We start from the raw sequence: 16580 nt of genomic DNA, 5'->3' as shown, positions 1-16580 counted from the left end.
CAAACCGATTTAGATTGAAACTTTTTAAAGTGAATGCTGTGAAACTTGATGATTATTATAGTGATAATTAAGAGAAAATTCAATAAAATCTTTTTATGATTTTAAGTATATTCATAAGAGATTTTCTAGATGACGTCTATCGGTTAAAGACTCTGAATTCTAGTGTTTTAAATTTCCTTGTAATCTGATAAAATCTTTTAATTTAGGAATATAAAATATTTTAATTCATTATGTGTATAAAAATGTTCAATTAATTAATTATGTATATCTATTGGGAGTACTGCAATTTTATGTAATTTAATTTCTTTAAATAGTAATTATTTATTAATGCTTATATATATTTATATATAAAAATAATTACTTTTAATATTTTTTTCCAAATTACGTCCTCTAACAAATAAAAACACATTTTATTAAATCGGTTTAACGAAATAAAAAACAGAATTATAGAATTTAACTTTTAAAATAATGTAACAAATTCATTAAAAAAGCTTAATTTAATTAACCAATTGGATTTCACTTTCTTAGTTGTAACAGTAAGAACCCAAATTTTTTTTCAAAAAAGAAAAGTAATTACAAAATAATTCTTCATATAAATATATTTATTTTTTGATTAATAATATATTATGGTACAGTTAGCAAATCCCATAGCTTTATAATAAAATACACTAATCCCTAAAAATACTTATGAGATTAATATTAAAAAGAATTCATTCCAAAATAATGCTTAAAATTGTCTTCAATTGTTGTAATATTAAATTATATTTTAATAAAATAAAAATTAAATATTTTTGAAAGTATAAAATTAAATATTTTAAACTTATATTTAATTTGATTATATATTAACTCTGAAGTGAATTAATTAAGTTGTTTTTATCTAAAATAAAGTAATTCTAAGTATTTAAAACTTCAATTAAAAATTAAATGTTATTTGTTTAAACAATAAATGATAATTCTGTTGAAATTTATCCTTATTTGATTTTTAACAATACAAAAGATTAAATTAATATATTTAATAGTGAAGCGGTTAATTTAATTCGATGACTATAATAAAGTGACCTTTCATATATATTCACCTTTTAAATAGGTAAGAACACCTTTTCAACCCCTCCCAATTTTGATATCGAAAAATTTAGTTTATGTTCTCAAATTAGAAAATAAGCAACCATAGATAATTAATTACGCATTAATGCTTTCCACCAATTGTTTTGATTGATATAATAACAACTTTCCGCTTAATATTTTTATATATTGTGTAAATGTTACAAACTGAATTTATTAAATTAAAACCAAATTAATAGAATGTGTAAATTTTGAGGGCTAAACAATAAAAGTTATGTACAATTGATGAAACATATTAACATTGTGATTAATTCTTTTTACTTTCAAAATTGGTATGGACTAAATTGATCTAACTTTTTTTCCAGAGGGACTAATTTAGTCAATATCAGAATTGATAGGAGCAGGTTCTTTTACCCTTTTAAATATTATATAGGTAGATTAAGAAATGAAACTCCCGGCTAACTTTAGGATCCAAAGTTGCCCCGTCTCTGCAGAAAAAGCCGGCGGCAAGGTCGCTGCTCCCCCGCACTCTCGGTTTCAGGTGACGACGTGGAGAGAGATTTCCCGGCAAGCTAGGAAGAACAAATCACTCAAGGATGTGAGATTCACCTGACTTCCTTTTTCCCCCTATTTCATTAGAGCTATATCTATAACTTAACAGACTTTTGTATCTTTTACTTTCTCTTCAAAGATTGAGGAGCAACATAAGAAAGCGCTAGAGGAAGACCCCTTGGTGTTTGATTACGATGGAGTTTAGATGAGATGACAAAGAAGGTTGTTCGTCCCTGCATTCAAGATCGCGAGGAGCGAAAGGTAATTTTTCTAACAAATTTGAAATTTCCCTCTAGTTTCTAGGATTATTCGGTTGTAATAACCTTAATTATTACGTTTATTTACTTGACTTTTTATGTAAATCTTTATACCAACATAACAGACATAAATTTGTACAAATAATTGCTTAAAATATAATGTAGGATTGATTAATCACTGATGAGAACGCTTACTACTATTGCAGCCAAAATATTTTCATAATTTAGTTAAAAAAGTGGAGCAACGAAAGTGGGAGCAGGAGATAGTGTATGAGAGAAAGCTTGTGAAAGAGAAAAGTAAAGAGGATCACCTTTATGCAGAAAAGATAAGTTTGTGACCAGTGCCTACAAGAAAAAACTTGCTGAGCAGGCTAAATGGATGGAAGAGGAGTGCTTACCTCAACTTCGAGAGGAGAAATTTGATGTAAGTTGAGCCTTTCCTTCAGCTTCATCTAATGTTACTTGTCACTTCTAGATCTGGGTACTGAATTGTTAACAAATTTGGCGGTGTGTAGCATAACTGTTGTAGTTCTAGATCTGTTGATTCATGTGTATTGCATTAATAAGTTATTTTAGGTGCTTTTGCTAATGGGCGTATATCTTTGAAACAGAAGCTTCAGGACTAGTTTTTTTCTTTTTTGGCATCTTATTTTCACAGTAGTTTCCAATGATCTAGAAAAGTTCTACCTGATGATATTTTGACACCAATTGATAAGCTAAATAATTGCTGAAGTGATAAACTGTTTTAAATCTCATTTTCCTCTTGTAAGTGATAAACTGTTTAAATCTCATTTTCCTCATATAAGTGATAAACTGTTTAAATCTCATTTTCCTCTTATAAGTGATATGCTGTTTTACATCTCATTTTCCTCTCATAAGCATCCTGAGCAAGTGCCCGACTGTTCTGAGAGTTACAGGTTTGAAGCTTATTCCTTTCTATGGAACAGATATAGCTTTAATTTGGTTTTTCTTTTCCAGATCATATAATGGTGTTACTCTGACTTTGCTAGGGTAATATCATTTTTAGGAAATTGTTTTTCTCTTGTAGTTAGGGCAACTTGAATGTTCATTAATCAGACAGGTATCCTACCGTCCATATGTTTAGTGAGTGTGAATTGCAATATTTACTGGAATTCATGGTTTAGATTCTTTGTTCTTCCTTTATGATCAAGAAAGGTGGATTCAGGTTTCTTTACAGGTCTAGTGTTCTTGAACATTGCTAGCCATGTGATGCTTTCCTTCTACTTCTCTGTCATATTGTTTCTCCATACATCCGTGACTACGAAGAAAATAGATTCCCTCATGCCAGCATTTACCTCATTCTATCCTCGCATTTCAAGTGTTCCTCTTTCAATGCATGTCAAAATCTGAAACCTTTTATAGTACTTACCACACTTTAGATGTTATTTTGTTTGCCTACGTGTGTGTTTAATTTTATCATTCATATATTTGTTACATCTTGCTAGTATCACTGTTTACCTTGGTTCAACTCCAATCTAACTGTTTTAATCTTCACCTTTTTAACTCTTACATGCCAGTGCTGGTTTTCTATCATATATTACCATAAATTCATCTGGTAAAATATTAGAGCCTTTATTCATTCAAATTGCTTTCTTTGCTAGGGCCATCGAATTAGTTAGGTTGAAAAACTTTTTCCATTATTGTATATATTTTTATGCTGGTATATTTTATTGTAACATTGAACTAACATTAATTGATGTTTAAAGAGTGAATTTCAAGACTTTCTTTAGACACGTTTAACTTATTTTGTTAATTTAGAACAAGCAAAAATGCAGTCAGCATTAGCTTAAAGGGTTAATGTCTTTTTTCTTTTTTTCTTTTTTAATTTTTAACTTGAAGTTCGTGAGTGAAAATGTTGTTCATGTGCATCCACCGGTTAGAATGCTAATTCTTTAAAGGATAATAAAGTTCGCAGTTTTCACAGTTGACTCAATGAAAGAAATCAAATCTTGATCCACATGATTTACATTTTGGCCCTTGTGTCTGTGTATAAATAATAATAATTAAAAGAGTGTTTGTTCTTTGGCATCAATGATTTTTGTAATATTCATTTTTCTTGGTTCTAGTTGTGGTTGATTTGGTACAGCTCCTCGATTACTGATGTTTTAACTTGCCTGATTGATGGTCATTTTGTTGTTTTAAAGGTTACCAGGAAGAGGGACTTGAGTGATTTTTACTTCAACCTTGGTAAAAATGGTTGCATTTGGGGCGAATGAGGCCATGCAAAGGAAACCAGAAATTAATACTGAATTAAGGAAGAGTGAGAAGAGAGATGAGAAGGAGATAGATGTGTCCAACAGTGTTGAGCCGTTGCCTGACTCAAATGCTCTGGAGTCTTCTAGGATGACTGATTGGAACCAGGATGAAACAAGTTGTCCACAAAACCATGAGTCCCGCTTCTAAGATTCTAGGCCAAATATTACCATTGATACACTTCCGGACACAGCAGTGCAAGAAATCCCTTTGGAGAAACAAATATCAGTTGATCAACCCAAGCGTGACCCTCATAAAAGAGGTGAAGATGCAGTTACTGCAGGTAGAGAACGTTTTCTACCACGCAAGAGGGCTAAACAGCAATGATCTGGTTAGTTACCTCTCTCCAAAGATGGATTTACAAGGAGTCAAATTACATTGGGAAGAGACTAAAATCCCAAGACTTCAATCCTTGTTGCTGCCGTTTGTATATTACATATTTAGAAACAAGTTCAAGAAAACTTCCCATTTTATCTAATTCCTTCTTATACAAAGCGAAAATTGGATTGTAAATGTCAAAGTTGGAATTTTGGCGTAATTTAAGGTGATTATATCAACTAATTGGGTTGGTGCCATCTTAATTTTAGTTAGGAAAAAAGAAGATTTTAATTTATGACAAGGCTCCAAGTTGAGGCTTATTTGGGGGATAGTGGCTAGATTTTGTGATTTGTGTATTTACAGGTGGTTTGTTAACGATTTAATTATGGTATTTAAAATTTAAAGTAATGGTATATATTATGATAACATAACATGTTCTTCTTAATTATAGTCATATTAGTGTCGTATAAATATTTCGTCTTATATTTAAGGAAGTGACAAATATAAGTTCCCAGTCTGGATTTCGTTCTATAACCACGTGCTTGGGTTGCACACAATATTTGTACATGTATTTATATACACAGAGGTCGAGAGTGAATAAAAAGACAGCTAAAGCCAGCGTGACATTCTTCACAAGATTGTTCTGAGCTTTCAATTTCGCTATCACTTGCCGCAGCACATGCACCCATGATATTCAATGCACTGTTCTTCCACGGTTCCTATTTCATCAAACTCGCACATAGTTGAGCCAAAATTTAACACCCAAACCTAACGCCATCAAGCTTTCTTATATTATTAAAAGCCATCTCATCTCATCTCATCTCATCTCTCCCTCCAATAAAAGAATCTTCAACAATAATCTCTCTTTTTTGCTGCCAAAAAAGAAAAAACAAGTAAACCATGTCTTCTCGTGTCCTCTGCTTCGTATCTCTTTTGCTCTGTATTTTCCCCGCCATCGCCTTTGCTTTGCATTTACCACTAACACTCACACATTTCGATGCCAATGACCCATCTCGAGATCCGTACCAGATCCTCAGCTACCTTGCCTCTTCCTCTTTAGCCAGAGCCCATCACCTCAAAAACCCCCAAATCACCGCCACTGCCACCAGCGACGCCACCACCACCACCCCACTCTTTTCCCACAGCTATGGAGGCTACTCCATTTCTCTCAGCTTTGGCACTCCACCTCAAATCCTCCCTTTCGTCATGGACACCGGCAGTGACTTCGTTTGGTTCCCTTGTACCCATCGCTATGTCTGCAAAAACTGCTCCTTTTCTCCTTCCTCCGACCAAAACGTTACTATCCCCTCTTTCATCCCTAAACTATCTTCATCTTCCAGACTCGTCGGCTGCCGAAACCCCAAGTGTTCATGGGTCCACCACACCAACAAAACCCAATGCGATGAATGCCGAAACAGCCTTACCCCCCAAAACTGCACTCAAGCCTGTCCCCCTTACTTCCTCCTCTATGGCTCGGGAACCACTGCCGGGGTTGCATTATCGGAAACCCTGAATCTCGGTGATAGAACTGTGTCCAATTTCTTAGTCGGATGCTCTATTTTCTCTTCCCGACAACCCGCCGGCATTGCCGGCTTCGGCCGTGGCCTTCCTTCTTTGCCTACTCAACTTAAGCTACACAAATTCTCTTACTGTCTCATCTCTCGCCGCTTCGATGACTCTCCTAGTAGCAGCACTTTGATACTTGATAGCACCTCCGATTTGGATCGGAAAACCAATGGTTTAATCTACACACCGTTTATTAAAAACCCCATTGTCCGTGGCAAAGAAGCTTTCCAAGTTTATTACTACGTTGGTTTAAGGAAGATAACAGTAGGTGGGCGCCGCGTTAAGGTTCCCCACAAGTTTCTCTCGCCTGGAAAAAATGGTAATGGTGGCACCATCGTGGATTCTGGTTCGGCTTTCACGTTCATGGCTCGTGAGATATTCGAGCCCTTAGCTGTAGAATTTGTGAAGCAAGTTAAGAACTACAGTAGAGCTCGTGATGTTGAGGTATTAACAGGGTTGAGGCCTTGTTTCGATGTGAAGGATATGGGGAAACCGGTGGAGTTACCCGAGTTGAGGTTGCATTTCAAAGGCGGTGCTGAGATAGCACTGCCGCTGGAGAATTATTTCGCGGTGGTTGGAGAAGGGATGGCGTGCTTGACGGTGGTGACAGATGGCGGTGTCGGTGGAGGAAAGGCTGTAGTGGGGCATAGCGGACCAGCTATAGTATTGGGGAGTTTTCAGATGCAGAATTATTACGTGGAATATGATTTGAGGAACCAAAGATTAGGGTTAAAACCACAGTTATGTATATAGTAAAACAAATCATCTATAAGTTCCATATTTGATCTTTAAATGTATTTTCTTTTTCTTTTTTTCAATTTTTGGGAATGGCGGTGGGGGGAAGTAAAACTGAGAGAATAATTGTTTGTTTCTTGGGAAAATGGGGGAAGAAAATTAGAGTTGGGGAATATTTTACATTTCAACTATGTTCTTTTGTCCTTTTTTACTTATCTTCATATCATAATAATGTTGAGAGTGTAGGATACATGATAGCTAATTATTGTAAGTGGTTCATTTTTAAATAAAGGCACTTTGATGTTGAAATGATAAAAGATGGCTCATAGTCTGTGTTTGGGTCCGATTCATCATTTTTCATTCATTACTTTTTCTAACGTACTAATTATTACGGGTAAAATACAAAAAAAAAAATCACCTCTTTTTCTAAAATTATAGGATTAGATCAAAATAACAAAAAAAAAGTTTTTACTTAAAAACCGTTTCTAGCGGATTTGTAGGAAAATATTTCTAATTAAAAGAGTTTTTCATAACGACTTCTCCACTTAACTCCTACTAATGACTACTTTTTTTCTTAGATAAACCCTTAATTTCATTCATTTTTCCATTCCATCTCAACTCATATCTCTCTCTCTTTCTCTCCTTCTCCCTCTCTCTCTCTCCCCCTCTCTCTCTATCTCCACTTAACCCCTACTGATGACTACTTTTTTTTCTTATATAAACCATTTTCCATTCCATCTCAACTCATCTCTCTCTCTCTCTCTCTCTCTCACCCTCCCTCCCTCTCTCTCTCCCTCTCCCCCTCTCTCCTCTTTCTTCCTCTCTCTCCCCCTTTCTCCCTCTCTCTCTCTCCCTCTCCCTCTCTCCCTCTATATCCCTCTTTCTCTCCCTCCCCCTCTCTCACTCTCTCTCCCCCCCTCTCTCTCTCCACTTAACCCCTACTAATGACTACTTTTTTTCTTATATAAACCCTTAATTCAATTCATTTTTCCATTCCATCTCAACTCATATCTCTCTCTCTCCCCCCTTTCTCTATCCATTTAACCCCTACTAATGACTACTTTTTTTTCTTATATAAACCCTTTTTCCATTCCATCTCAACTCATATCTCTCCCTCCCTATCTCCCTCTCTCTCTCCCTCTCTTCCTCCCTCCTTACCCCATCTCCCCCCCTCTCTCTCTCTCTCCCTCCCCATTTTCCCCTCTCTCTATCTCTCTCCCTTCCCCTCTCTCTTTCTCTCTCTCCTTTCTTTTCTCTCTCTCCCTCTCCTTCTCCCTCCATCTCTCTCTCCCTTCTTCCTTCTCTCTCCCTCTCCCTCTCCCTCTCCCTCTCTCTCTCCCTCTCTCTCTCTCTCAAATCTCTTTTATTTCCCTCTTAATTTCTCACTCAATTTTATTCCTCCTCAACTCTCTTTTTTTAATTAAAATTGTATTAAGATTTTAAATTATTTTTATTACAAATTATTTAGTATTTATTGAAATTAATAATGACAAAATCTCTAATTCATTTGGATAACAAATATATTTTGGTTGATCAATTACAAATAATAAGAATTTTTTTATTACATTTAATTTAATTTAATTTAAATATTTTCTTATTATACTAAAATTGAATATTTTGTATTTTTTTGTATATAGTCGAAAGATCGAATTTTGGAAACGTATATTCGTAATCTACCTACTCCTCCATTGTCCTTAATTGAATAATACTTGAGAGATGTGAGATTTTTGTAAGTGACCCTTATGGGTAGGGGGTGTAAATTGGAACCCACACTTGTAAGCGCGTTGTTGGAAAGGTAGAGACTCAAGACACACATTCCATCTTCTATGCGGCGAGTGTACTATTACACTCGAAAATGTGCAGTTACAACTCGGGTTATTGGTGAATGGGCCGATAGTGATTGGTCAGTTGTCGCACCCGATTGAAGTGATGTATGCAAGTAACTTTTAGGGAGGGTTTCAGACACGATTTATGGAGCCAAGATAGATATGAATTGGTTGAAAAGAAATTTGTTGGTGGGCTCAATGTGGAATTGAGTGAAATTGAAAAAAAAAAAAAAACACGTTCGGGCGTACATCATTATGATCATCGAGGGTCTCCTAATGCCTGATAAATCATGAAATCTTATCCATTTGAGGTGGTTGCTAAAGCTGATCGGGGATTTCCCTACCAATATTCTAAAAATGCTTCTAGCTAGAAGCACTTTTCTTTTTCGGCCTAATCTCGTAATTTTTCAAAAAAATTGGCCCAATCCGATCAGTTTTCTTAAAATCGGTATTTTTGATAATTTTACTCAATTATTACATTTTATAAAAATAATCTTAAAATTAATTAATTACGAAAATAACCTTAAAAATTATATATGAAAATGACTCATTTGCTACTATGGAAGCCAGTGCTTGACCAATCAGTGGCACCATCCCATTTCCCTCTAATCATTACACAATTATCATTTAAAAAAAAAAGATTTTTTTGGTGTCACCCATGTATTTTTTTAAAAAAAAATTCTATCAGTGATAATAAAAGGAAAAAAAATTGTGCCACCGTCGTGTCAAGCAGTATTGATGGTTGTCAGAGAATTTTTTTAATGGGTGATGTCGATGTGTTAGGCGACACCAGTGATTTTGTTTAAAAAATATAATTTTCTAGTTGTTACCGCCATGCTATCAAGCGACACCGGAGGCAGAATGTCAAGAAAAAATTAATGGGTGTGGCCAGTGTGTCAGGCGACACCAGTGTGTTTTTTGGGGAAAAAATATTTTTACAGAGACTGGAAAAAATTATTAGCGATGTCGCTGTTATGTCATGCGGCACCGGTGGTCCCGCCACCCAAAATATATAAACCCAACTCAACCAAAAGATTATATCTGTTGATGTTTTGGATTTTGTTGAAGTTTTTTATTTTATTTAAGAGAGAAATTAAAAAAAAAGAAAGAAGAAGAAGGAAGATATGTGTTTAATAGGAAGGGAAAAAACAAAGAAGAAGAATTGTGCAAGTTTTTTAAAAATCAAATTGGAGTTTATAATGTTAGTTTGTATGTATTTGTATGTAATTATATTTGTTTTAGTAGGAGCTACTATTTTCTTAAAATAAAAGCTATTGATGATGAAGGTGCGGATGAGGGTGAAAATGTACATGCCCCTTCGATCGATAACTCAAGTCGTGGCATTGTCATACGCAATGACCTTGGGACCCATATATTGAGCGTAGATCTCGATGCGGCGCATCCGTCCAAGTTCCTTGAGTACCAGATATAATACCTTCTCATTGGTTGGTTATAGATTCTGAATTGGAAGAGTTGTATGTAGGCCAACAAATTGTGAAGGAGGAGAATTGTGTAGTTTCCATCAAGCGATATAGCATAAAGGTGTCGGTGGATTAAAAAGTTATTAAATCTACATCGACATTATATGTTGGGGAATGTTGAAGGTTTGCAGAAGAGTGCAATTGGTGGGTACGAGCTGCATTTATTGAAAGGTCACAATTGTGGAAAATTTGAAGATTTGAAGGGTCTCATACCTTCACTACTGCACATATGATGCAAGACTATAACAAACTTGATGTGAAAACAATTTGTAACTGCATCATGCCGCTGGTAAAAGATATGACAACCATTCCTATATTGGTCCTCATTGTCGACATGCAAGGTTGGTTTCAGTATAGAGTGTCTTACAAGAAAGCATGATGGGCTAAACCGATTACCAATGAGCAGTTGTACAGAGATTGTGGTGCGTAATACAATAAATTTGAAGGGTGGTTAGCCACGATGTAGGAGTACGTGCCAAGTGTAACACCCTGAAAATTTTTACAGTAAGATATTATCCTTAATACAATAAAATAAGGAAATAGAGTGACAAGAAGAGGAAAATTGACTTATGTCACTGGGAAGTATATTATGACATATTGATTCAAGAAAGGACTAAATTGTAAAAGTGAGAAAATTTTTCTGGCCCAAGAGTAAATACTCAAAATTTGAGAGATTAAAGTGTAAATATGAAAAGTTGAAGGACTAATAGTGCAAATATTTTAAGGGTGGAATGATCTAGAAACCAAGGAAAATTGATAAATAAGAACCAAATTAAATAGGTGAAGAATTATGAGGGACTAGATTGCAATTTTACCAAATTAAGTGATGACACAAGAATAGAGTTTTAAAAAATCACAAAGGGCAAAATGGTCAATTGGAAGAGAGAGAAATCTAGAAAGTAATGATGATGTTGGTGATATTTTATAGTTATTTAATTAGATAATTATTATTTATTTAATATTTTAATAAGATATTTTATTATTTTATTTAGTCTATATATATATATGTGTGTGTGTGTGGGAAAAAAAAATAACAACAACACACACACCATCCATTATCTTTCCCATGCAAACTAACGTGAGAAGAAGAGAGAAAGAAAAAATGTTTTACTTTCTTTATAATTTGGTCCTTTAACCGAAAATCTACCATTTTTACCTAGAAATCAAAAGAATTTCCATAGCCATCAAGAGAGAAAGATCACAAGGAGGCTATGGGGAGCTAGAATATTAAGTTAGATTCAAGAAATAGAAGCTGGAGGAGAGAGAAAATCAAGTTTAAGATTGAAATCAATGGAACAAGGTAAGAACACCAAGATTTCGATACATTTTTAAGATTAATATTATTGAAAAAGCATGAAATTGATGTTAATGTAGAGTTTTCTTATATATGGTCATATGTTCTTGATATGTTAGTGAAGAGAAAATAAGAGAAGGTAATGAGAAATAGTGTAGAGAAAGAAAATAAGGGTGTTATAAACATGGTAAATAAACATCTTACACTAAAACAGTTTTGGACAACAATAGTAGGTTAATTTGAAAAATCACCATAAATTGTGAAATCTAATTAGAGGATGAACAAAATATAAAATTAAATCTTATTGAGTCTAGTCTCTTATAGAAGAAACGATGTAAGCAATGGAATCATGAATTGTGAGATATAATAAATTTAGTGAGACAAGGTCAGAATGATTTCGGGTTCCCCTATTCTGACTTTGGAAAATCATAAAAAAATTGGATAAAAATAATTAGGTTCTTAAAGTTATATTTTTAAAATCTTGAATGAGTCTATTTTCAATAGAAACAAACGAGAACATCATTTGAATCCTGTACAATGAGATAATTAATTTTTAGTAAATAAGGGTCGGAACTGTCAGACAGCAGAACAATGGTGAATTTAAAGAATAAAATGTACTTATTGGCTAAACCAAAACTCCTGAAAATTTTATGGTAAGAAGATACGTAAGTCTAGTGTCATAAAAAATTATCGGATCTTAATTTTGAGTTCTACAGCTCAAGATATAAATAATTTAATGACTATGACGCAAATGGACAGTTTTGAATATACATATAAGTAAATAGTGAAATTATTAATAATGTTACTTATAGCATGTTATATAAATAAAGGATGTGGAATGGAGAGGAGGAGGAGGAAAATATGTATGAATATTCAGCTAGTATGGTTAATTTGCATGTTTTAGGCTCAGGGACTAAATTGAATAAAATTAAAATTTTATGGGTAATTTTGTAGAAATGTTAAAAATGACCAATTTGCATGAAATGGATTATTTTATTATTTGAAACTACAAAATTGAATGAAATTATTAGTTTAGTTCGAGATCGGGGAAAAATATGTTTTAAGGATTAAATTGAAAAGTGTTGAAATTATGGAAAATTCTGATATTTTATAGAATTCATGGGTTGTTATTAATTTGTATGAGAATAACGGCTGGAAATAAGGATTAAATTGCAAGAATTTTATTTTTGAGCTTAAGGATGAAATCGTCATTAATTAAAAGTTTAGGGGTAAAATGGTAATTTTGTTTAGAGGATTCATTGTAACGGCCTAATTTTCAGTGGTGTCGGAAATGGTGATTTGAGATCACTAAATTCGACAAATAAGATTGAACAAGATAGTAATTTAATATTTATGAGTCAAGTAAGAATTTAGAAGAATTTGTGAAATGGTGAAATTAGTGAATTAAAAGAATTTATTAGGTCAAACGGGTCAAAAATGAGGTATCGAGACCTCAAAGTTGAAAATCGAGCTATAAATATTTTTATAAATATTTATGGAGTGTCATTGAGTTAGTATTAAAGTTTAGTTAGAAAATTTTAACGCTTGGATGGCTAATTAATTGAAAAGGATTAAATTGAAAATAGCACAAAATTTGTTAAATTGTGAGTAAATAGCTTAAGTATTTAAAAGATGGATTTAAAGAGCAATTAGACCCAAAGGTTAATGGCTGGACGGTTTGGGTATGAAATAAGCAAGAAAACAATGTGAACAAGGGCAAAATTGGAAATAGATAAAAGTTAATAGTTAAATAATGATGTAATTGAAAAATCTAGACATTTTCTTCATAATTTCTCAGCCAAAACGCCATAGGAGGTCTGGAGAAAGCTGGTTTTCATATTTTTACATCATGTGAGTCTAATTCTTGCTTTTTCTTGATAATTTTATGTTTTTATGACTTTTACAATTAGGTCCACTTGTAGAATTCATTAGTTTTTGATTTTATGGGTGAAATTGGAAGTTACCCTGGATGGATAAGGGAATTTTATGATGAATTATTATGAAATTTAAGTTCTAATTTCATATTAAGGTGGTTTTATTAAGTGATTTTGATAGGAAATGATATTTAGGACCTAATTGTGAAAAAGTTGTGAATTGAAGGTTGCTGTTTAAATTCAGAATATAAAAGGTTTTGAAATAGTTTATAATGATAAAATAAAGTGTTAATTGAGAAAAATAGTTCAATTGATGGGTGAATTGAGTAGGGACTAAATTGTGAAAACTGTAAATTTTGGGGTAAAAGTGCAATTTCGAAATTTGAACAGCATAAATTGTGAAGTGAAATAGAAATCAAATAAATGCTAATGAGTAGAAATATTTTATATTATAGATCAAGAATCCAAAGAAGAACGAGGAAAAGAAAAAGTTATGAATAGTCCCAAAATTTCAATATCTTCTACAAATTAGCGGGTAAGTTCATATGGTTGAAATTAGATGTTTATTTGTGAATGATTGAAGTATATAATGTGTTATTATATACGAATTTGTTGTGGGATTGTGTAGATTTTGTTAATGAAAGAATAAATGTGGAAATGCAAATTAGGAAAAACGCAGGATTGAGTACGTTCAGATCGTGGACGTGTGATGAATTGATTGGATAAGACCATGGTTGTTCCATGGCAAAGTGTGAAATGTAGGTATGGTATCATCCATACTTGAGTTGTGAAATGTAGGTATGGTATTATCCATACTTGAAATGTGAAATGTAGGTATGGTATAAGAAATGTAGGTATGGCATTTCCCATACCGAAGTTAAAAAATGTAGGTATGGTATTTCAATGAGGAAAACCATACTGAGTTGTGAATCGTGGCATTGAGCAACGACGTACTCAATTTCGTAAGCCGCTTCCTAATTTGATTATAAGAAATAAAGAGAAGTGATCCAAATGAAAGAGATTGAGTAGTTATTCTTGTTGAGCTCAACTATGTGAATTATTATAACAATGGTTGTGAATCGCAGAAACTTTAGTAAATGTTTTGGTATTGTTTGAAAATATTATGTTTGGTAAGCATTACTTTTAACCTATGAACTTACTAAGCTTCAATAAGCTTGCTTGTGTGTGTTTAATATTTTTATGTAGATTGACTTGAAGTGAAGTGGGTAGATCGGATCAACACAACAAAGCACACTATCCAGATCAATTCGGTAGCTTTTGTTTTATGTTTGAAGATTTATATGGCATGTATAGAGTTTGAATGAATTGAAGTAAAGATGTTATAAACTAGTTAACAATATTTGTACTAAAATAGTTTTCAGTAAGTAGCAGTAGTTTGACTTTGAAAAATCACTAAAAATAGTAGAAATGGAATTAAATAATGAATAAATTATGGAATCGAATCTCGATGAGTCTATTTTCATATGGAAGAAGCAAAACAGGTATATGAGCTATATTTTATGAGATGTTTAAATTTTTGTGAAACAGGGCCAGAGCAATTTCTGGATCCCCTATTCTGACTTTGGAAATTCACCATAAATTTTACAAAGATAATTATAAGTCATACTTTATATGTACAGATTCCTTATTGAGTCTAGTTTTATTAGAGACAAACGGCATAGTCATTGAAGCTCTGTACAGAGAGATATCTGATTCGTAATACACAAAGGTCAGAGTAGTCAAACCCTGAAACAGGGAGATTTTAAATAATAAACTGTACTAATTGGCTTGACTAAAATTCTAGAAAAAATTGGTAAGTAGATATATGAGTATAAATTCAGAGAAAATTTACGGATTTGGATTTCTAGTTTTATAACTCGAGATATGAATTATTTAGCAACTATGACACAGTTGGACAGCTTGTCTGGAAAGTGTGATATAAATTGTTTGAATTTGTTTAAGTGCTCAAATAAGTTTAGTAATGCCTCGTGCTCGACTCCGGCGACGGTCTCGGGTAAAGGGGGCGTTACATTTATTGGTATCAGAGCCTGGTTTAGTCGATTCTCGGAACGAATTTGATGTGTAAAGTGTTTAAAATACATGCCATATAAATCGTGATAGTGTGATGTGAATGATCCGATCTAATTACTAATTTTGTTATAGATTGTAAAGATGTTTGATAGACCCGATGGTGCTAGTCGGAAGAGGAAGTTAATAGTAGAATACTGAGACTTACGAGCAGGGAACAAGTGGTAATGTCCGATTTCTTTGATGAGAGAGGAAGAACTTAAAAATATGATTTACGGATTAATGAATCAGTGGTATCATGAAACAATACAAGGAAGAAGTCAGGCACAACAACCTCCTCCTCCCCCTACTGTACCACCAGTTACAACCCCGGTTGCTCCTCCTTTAATAGATGAATCTAGCAAAAGAACACCAATTGAAAAACTCAGAAAGTTTGGAGCTGAAGAATTTCGAGGGAGATCGGACGATGATCCGGTTAAAGCAGAGTATTGGTTAAAGAGTTTGGAGAGAGTTTTTAAACAGATGATGTGTTCTCCGGAGGACTATTTGGGATGTGCAGTTTCGCTATTGAAAGAAGAAGCGTATAATTGGTGGGAAACCATTGAGGCAGTGGTACTTGCAGATAAACTTACCTGGGAATTCTTCCAAAACGAATTTAAGAAGAAGTATGTGGGAAAGAGATATTTAGATAAGAAGAAGAGAATTTCTTGATATTCGACAAGGAATAAAACAGTGGCGAATATGAAAGAGAATTTGTGTATCTCAAGAGATATGCTCGGGATGTTGTATGACAGAGGAAGAAATGTGCATTAGATTTGAAGAAGGGCTTAATGATGAAATCAAAATGATGATTGGAGGTACAGAGATTCGAGAATTTGTGATTCTGTCTGATCGAGCTCAAAAGATTGAAGAAGTGTATAACAGAAAGATGCAAAGAGAAAGAAGAGGTAAAGAGGTATACAAAAGAAGTTTCTCTAGACCAACTTCGACTTTTTCGGCCAAAAAGTTCAGAGATGATTCTGGTCGACCTGTTACAATCCCGGAATGATCGAATAAAAGTAAAACGACTCAACAAGATGTCGGAGTAACTAAGAAACCAGCAGCTAGTGTTAATAGTGTGCAAAATATTCCGAGACTTAGATGTAAAAATTGTGGTAGATTTCATATTGGTGAGTGTTGAGGAAGAGCCGGAGCTTGCTATAAATGTGGTGGAACTGATCATTTTATTCGGGACTGTCCTCAATTATTAAAAGAAGATAGAAAACAAGGGGAGAAGCAAGCAAATACTCCTCAGAAAGGTAAACGTTCAGTCA

The 16580-nt window shown here is 33.6% G+C and overlaps 1 protein-coding gene and 1 pseudogene across 1 annotated transcript; both read left to right on the top strand.

Annotated features, from left to right (window-relative positions):
* Window positions 1-1500: 1500 nt before the first annotated feature.
* On the top strand, window positions 1501-4894 carry LOC108451399 (uncharacterized; annotated as a pseudogene).
* A 63-nt stretch (window positions 4895-4957) lies between these two features.
* On the top strand, window positions 4958-7081 carry LOC108450263 (probable aspartyl protease At4g16563). The gene has a single exon (XM_017747808.2). The coding sequence runs from the start codon at window positions 5364-5366 to the stop codon at window positions 6780-6782; it is 1419 nt and encodes a 472-aa protein (XP_017603297.1). The 5' UTR covers window positions 4958-5363; the 3' UTR covers window positions 6783-7081.
* Window positions 7082-16580: the final 9499 nt, after the last annotated feature.

This window comes from Gossypium arboreum, chromosome 5, assembly GCF_025698485.1.
Source record: "Gossypium arboreum isolate Shixiya-1 chromosome 5, ASM2569848v2, whole genome shotgun sequence".
In the NCBI taxonomy this organism is placed as follows: domain Eukaryota; kingdom Viridiplantae; phylum Streptophyta; class Magnoliopsida; order Malvales; family Malvaceae; genus Gossypium; species Gossypium arboreum.
Note: the sequence above shows the minus strand (reverse complement) of the source record. Positions and strands in the feature narration are given on the sequence as shown.

Bases quoted from the DNA above. Each gene is read 5' to 3' on its own strand.
- LOC108450263 (XM_017747808.2), top strand. From the start codon at position 5,364: ATGTCTTCTCGTGTCCTCTGCTTCGTATCTCTTTTGCTCTGTATTTTC.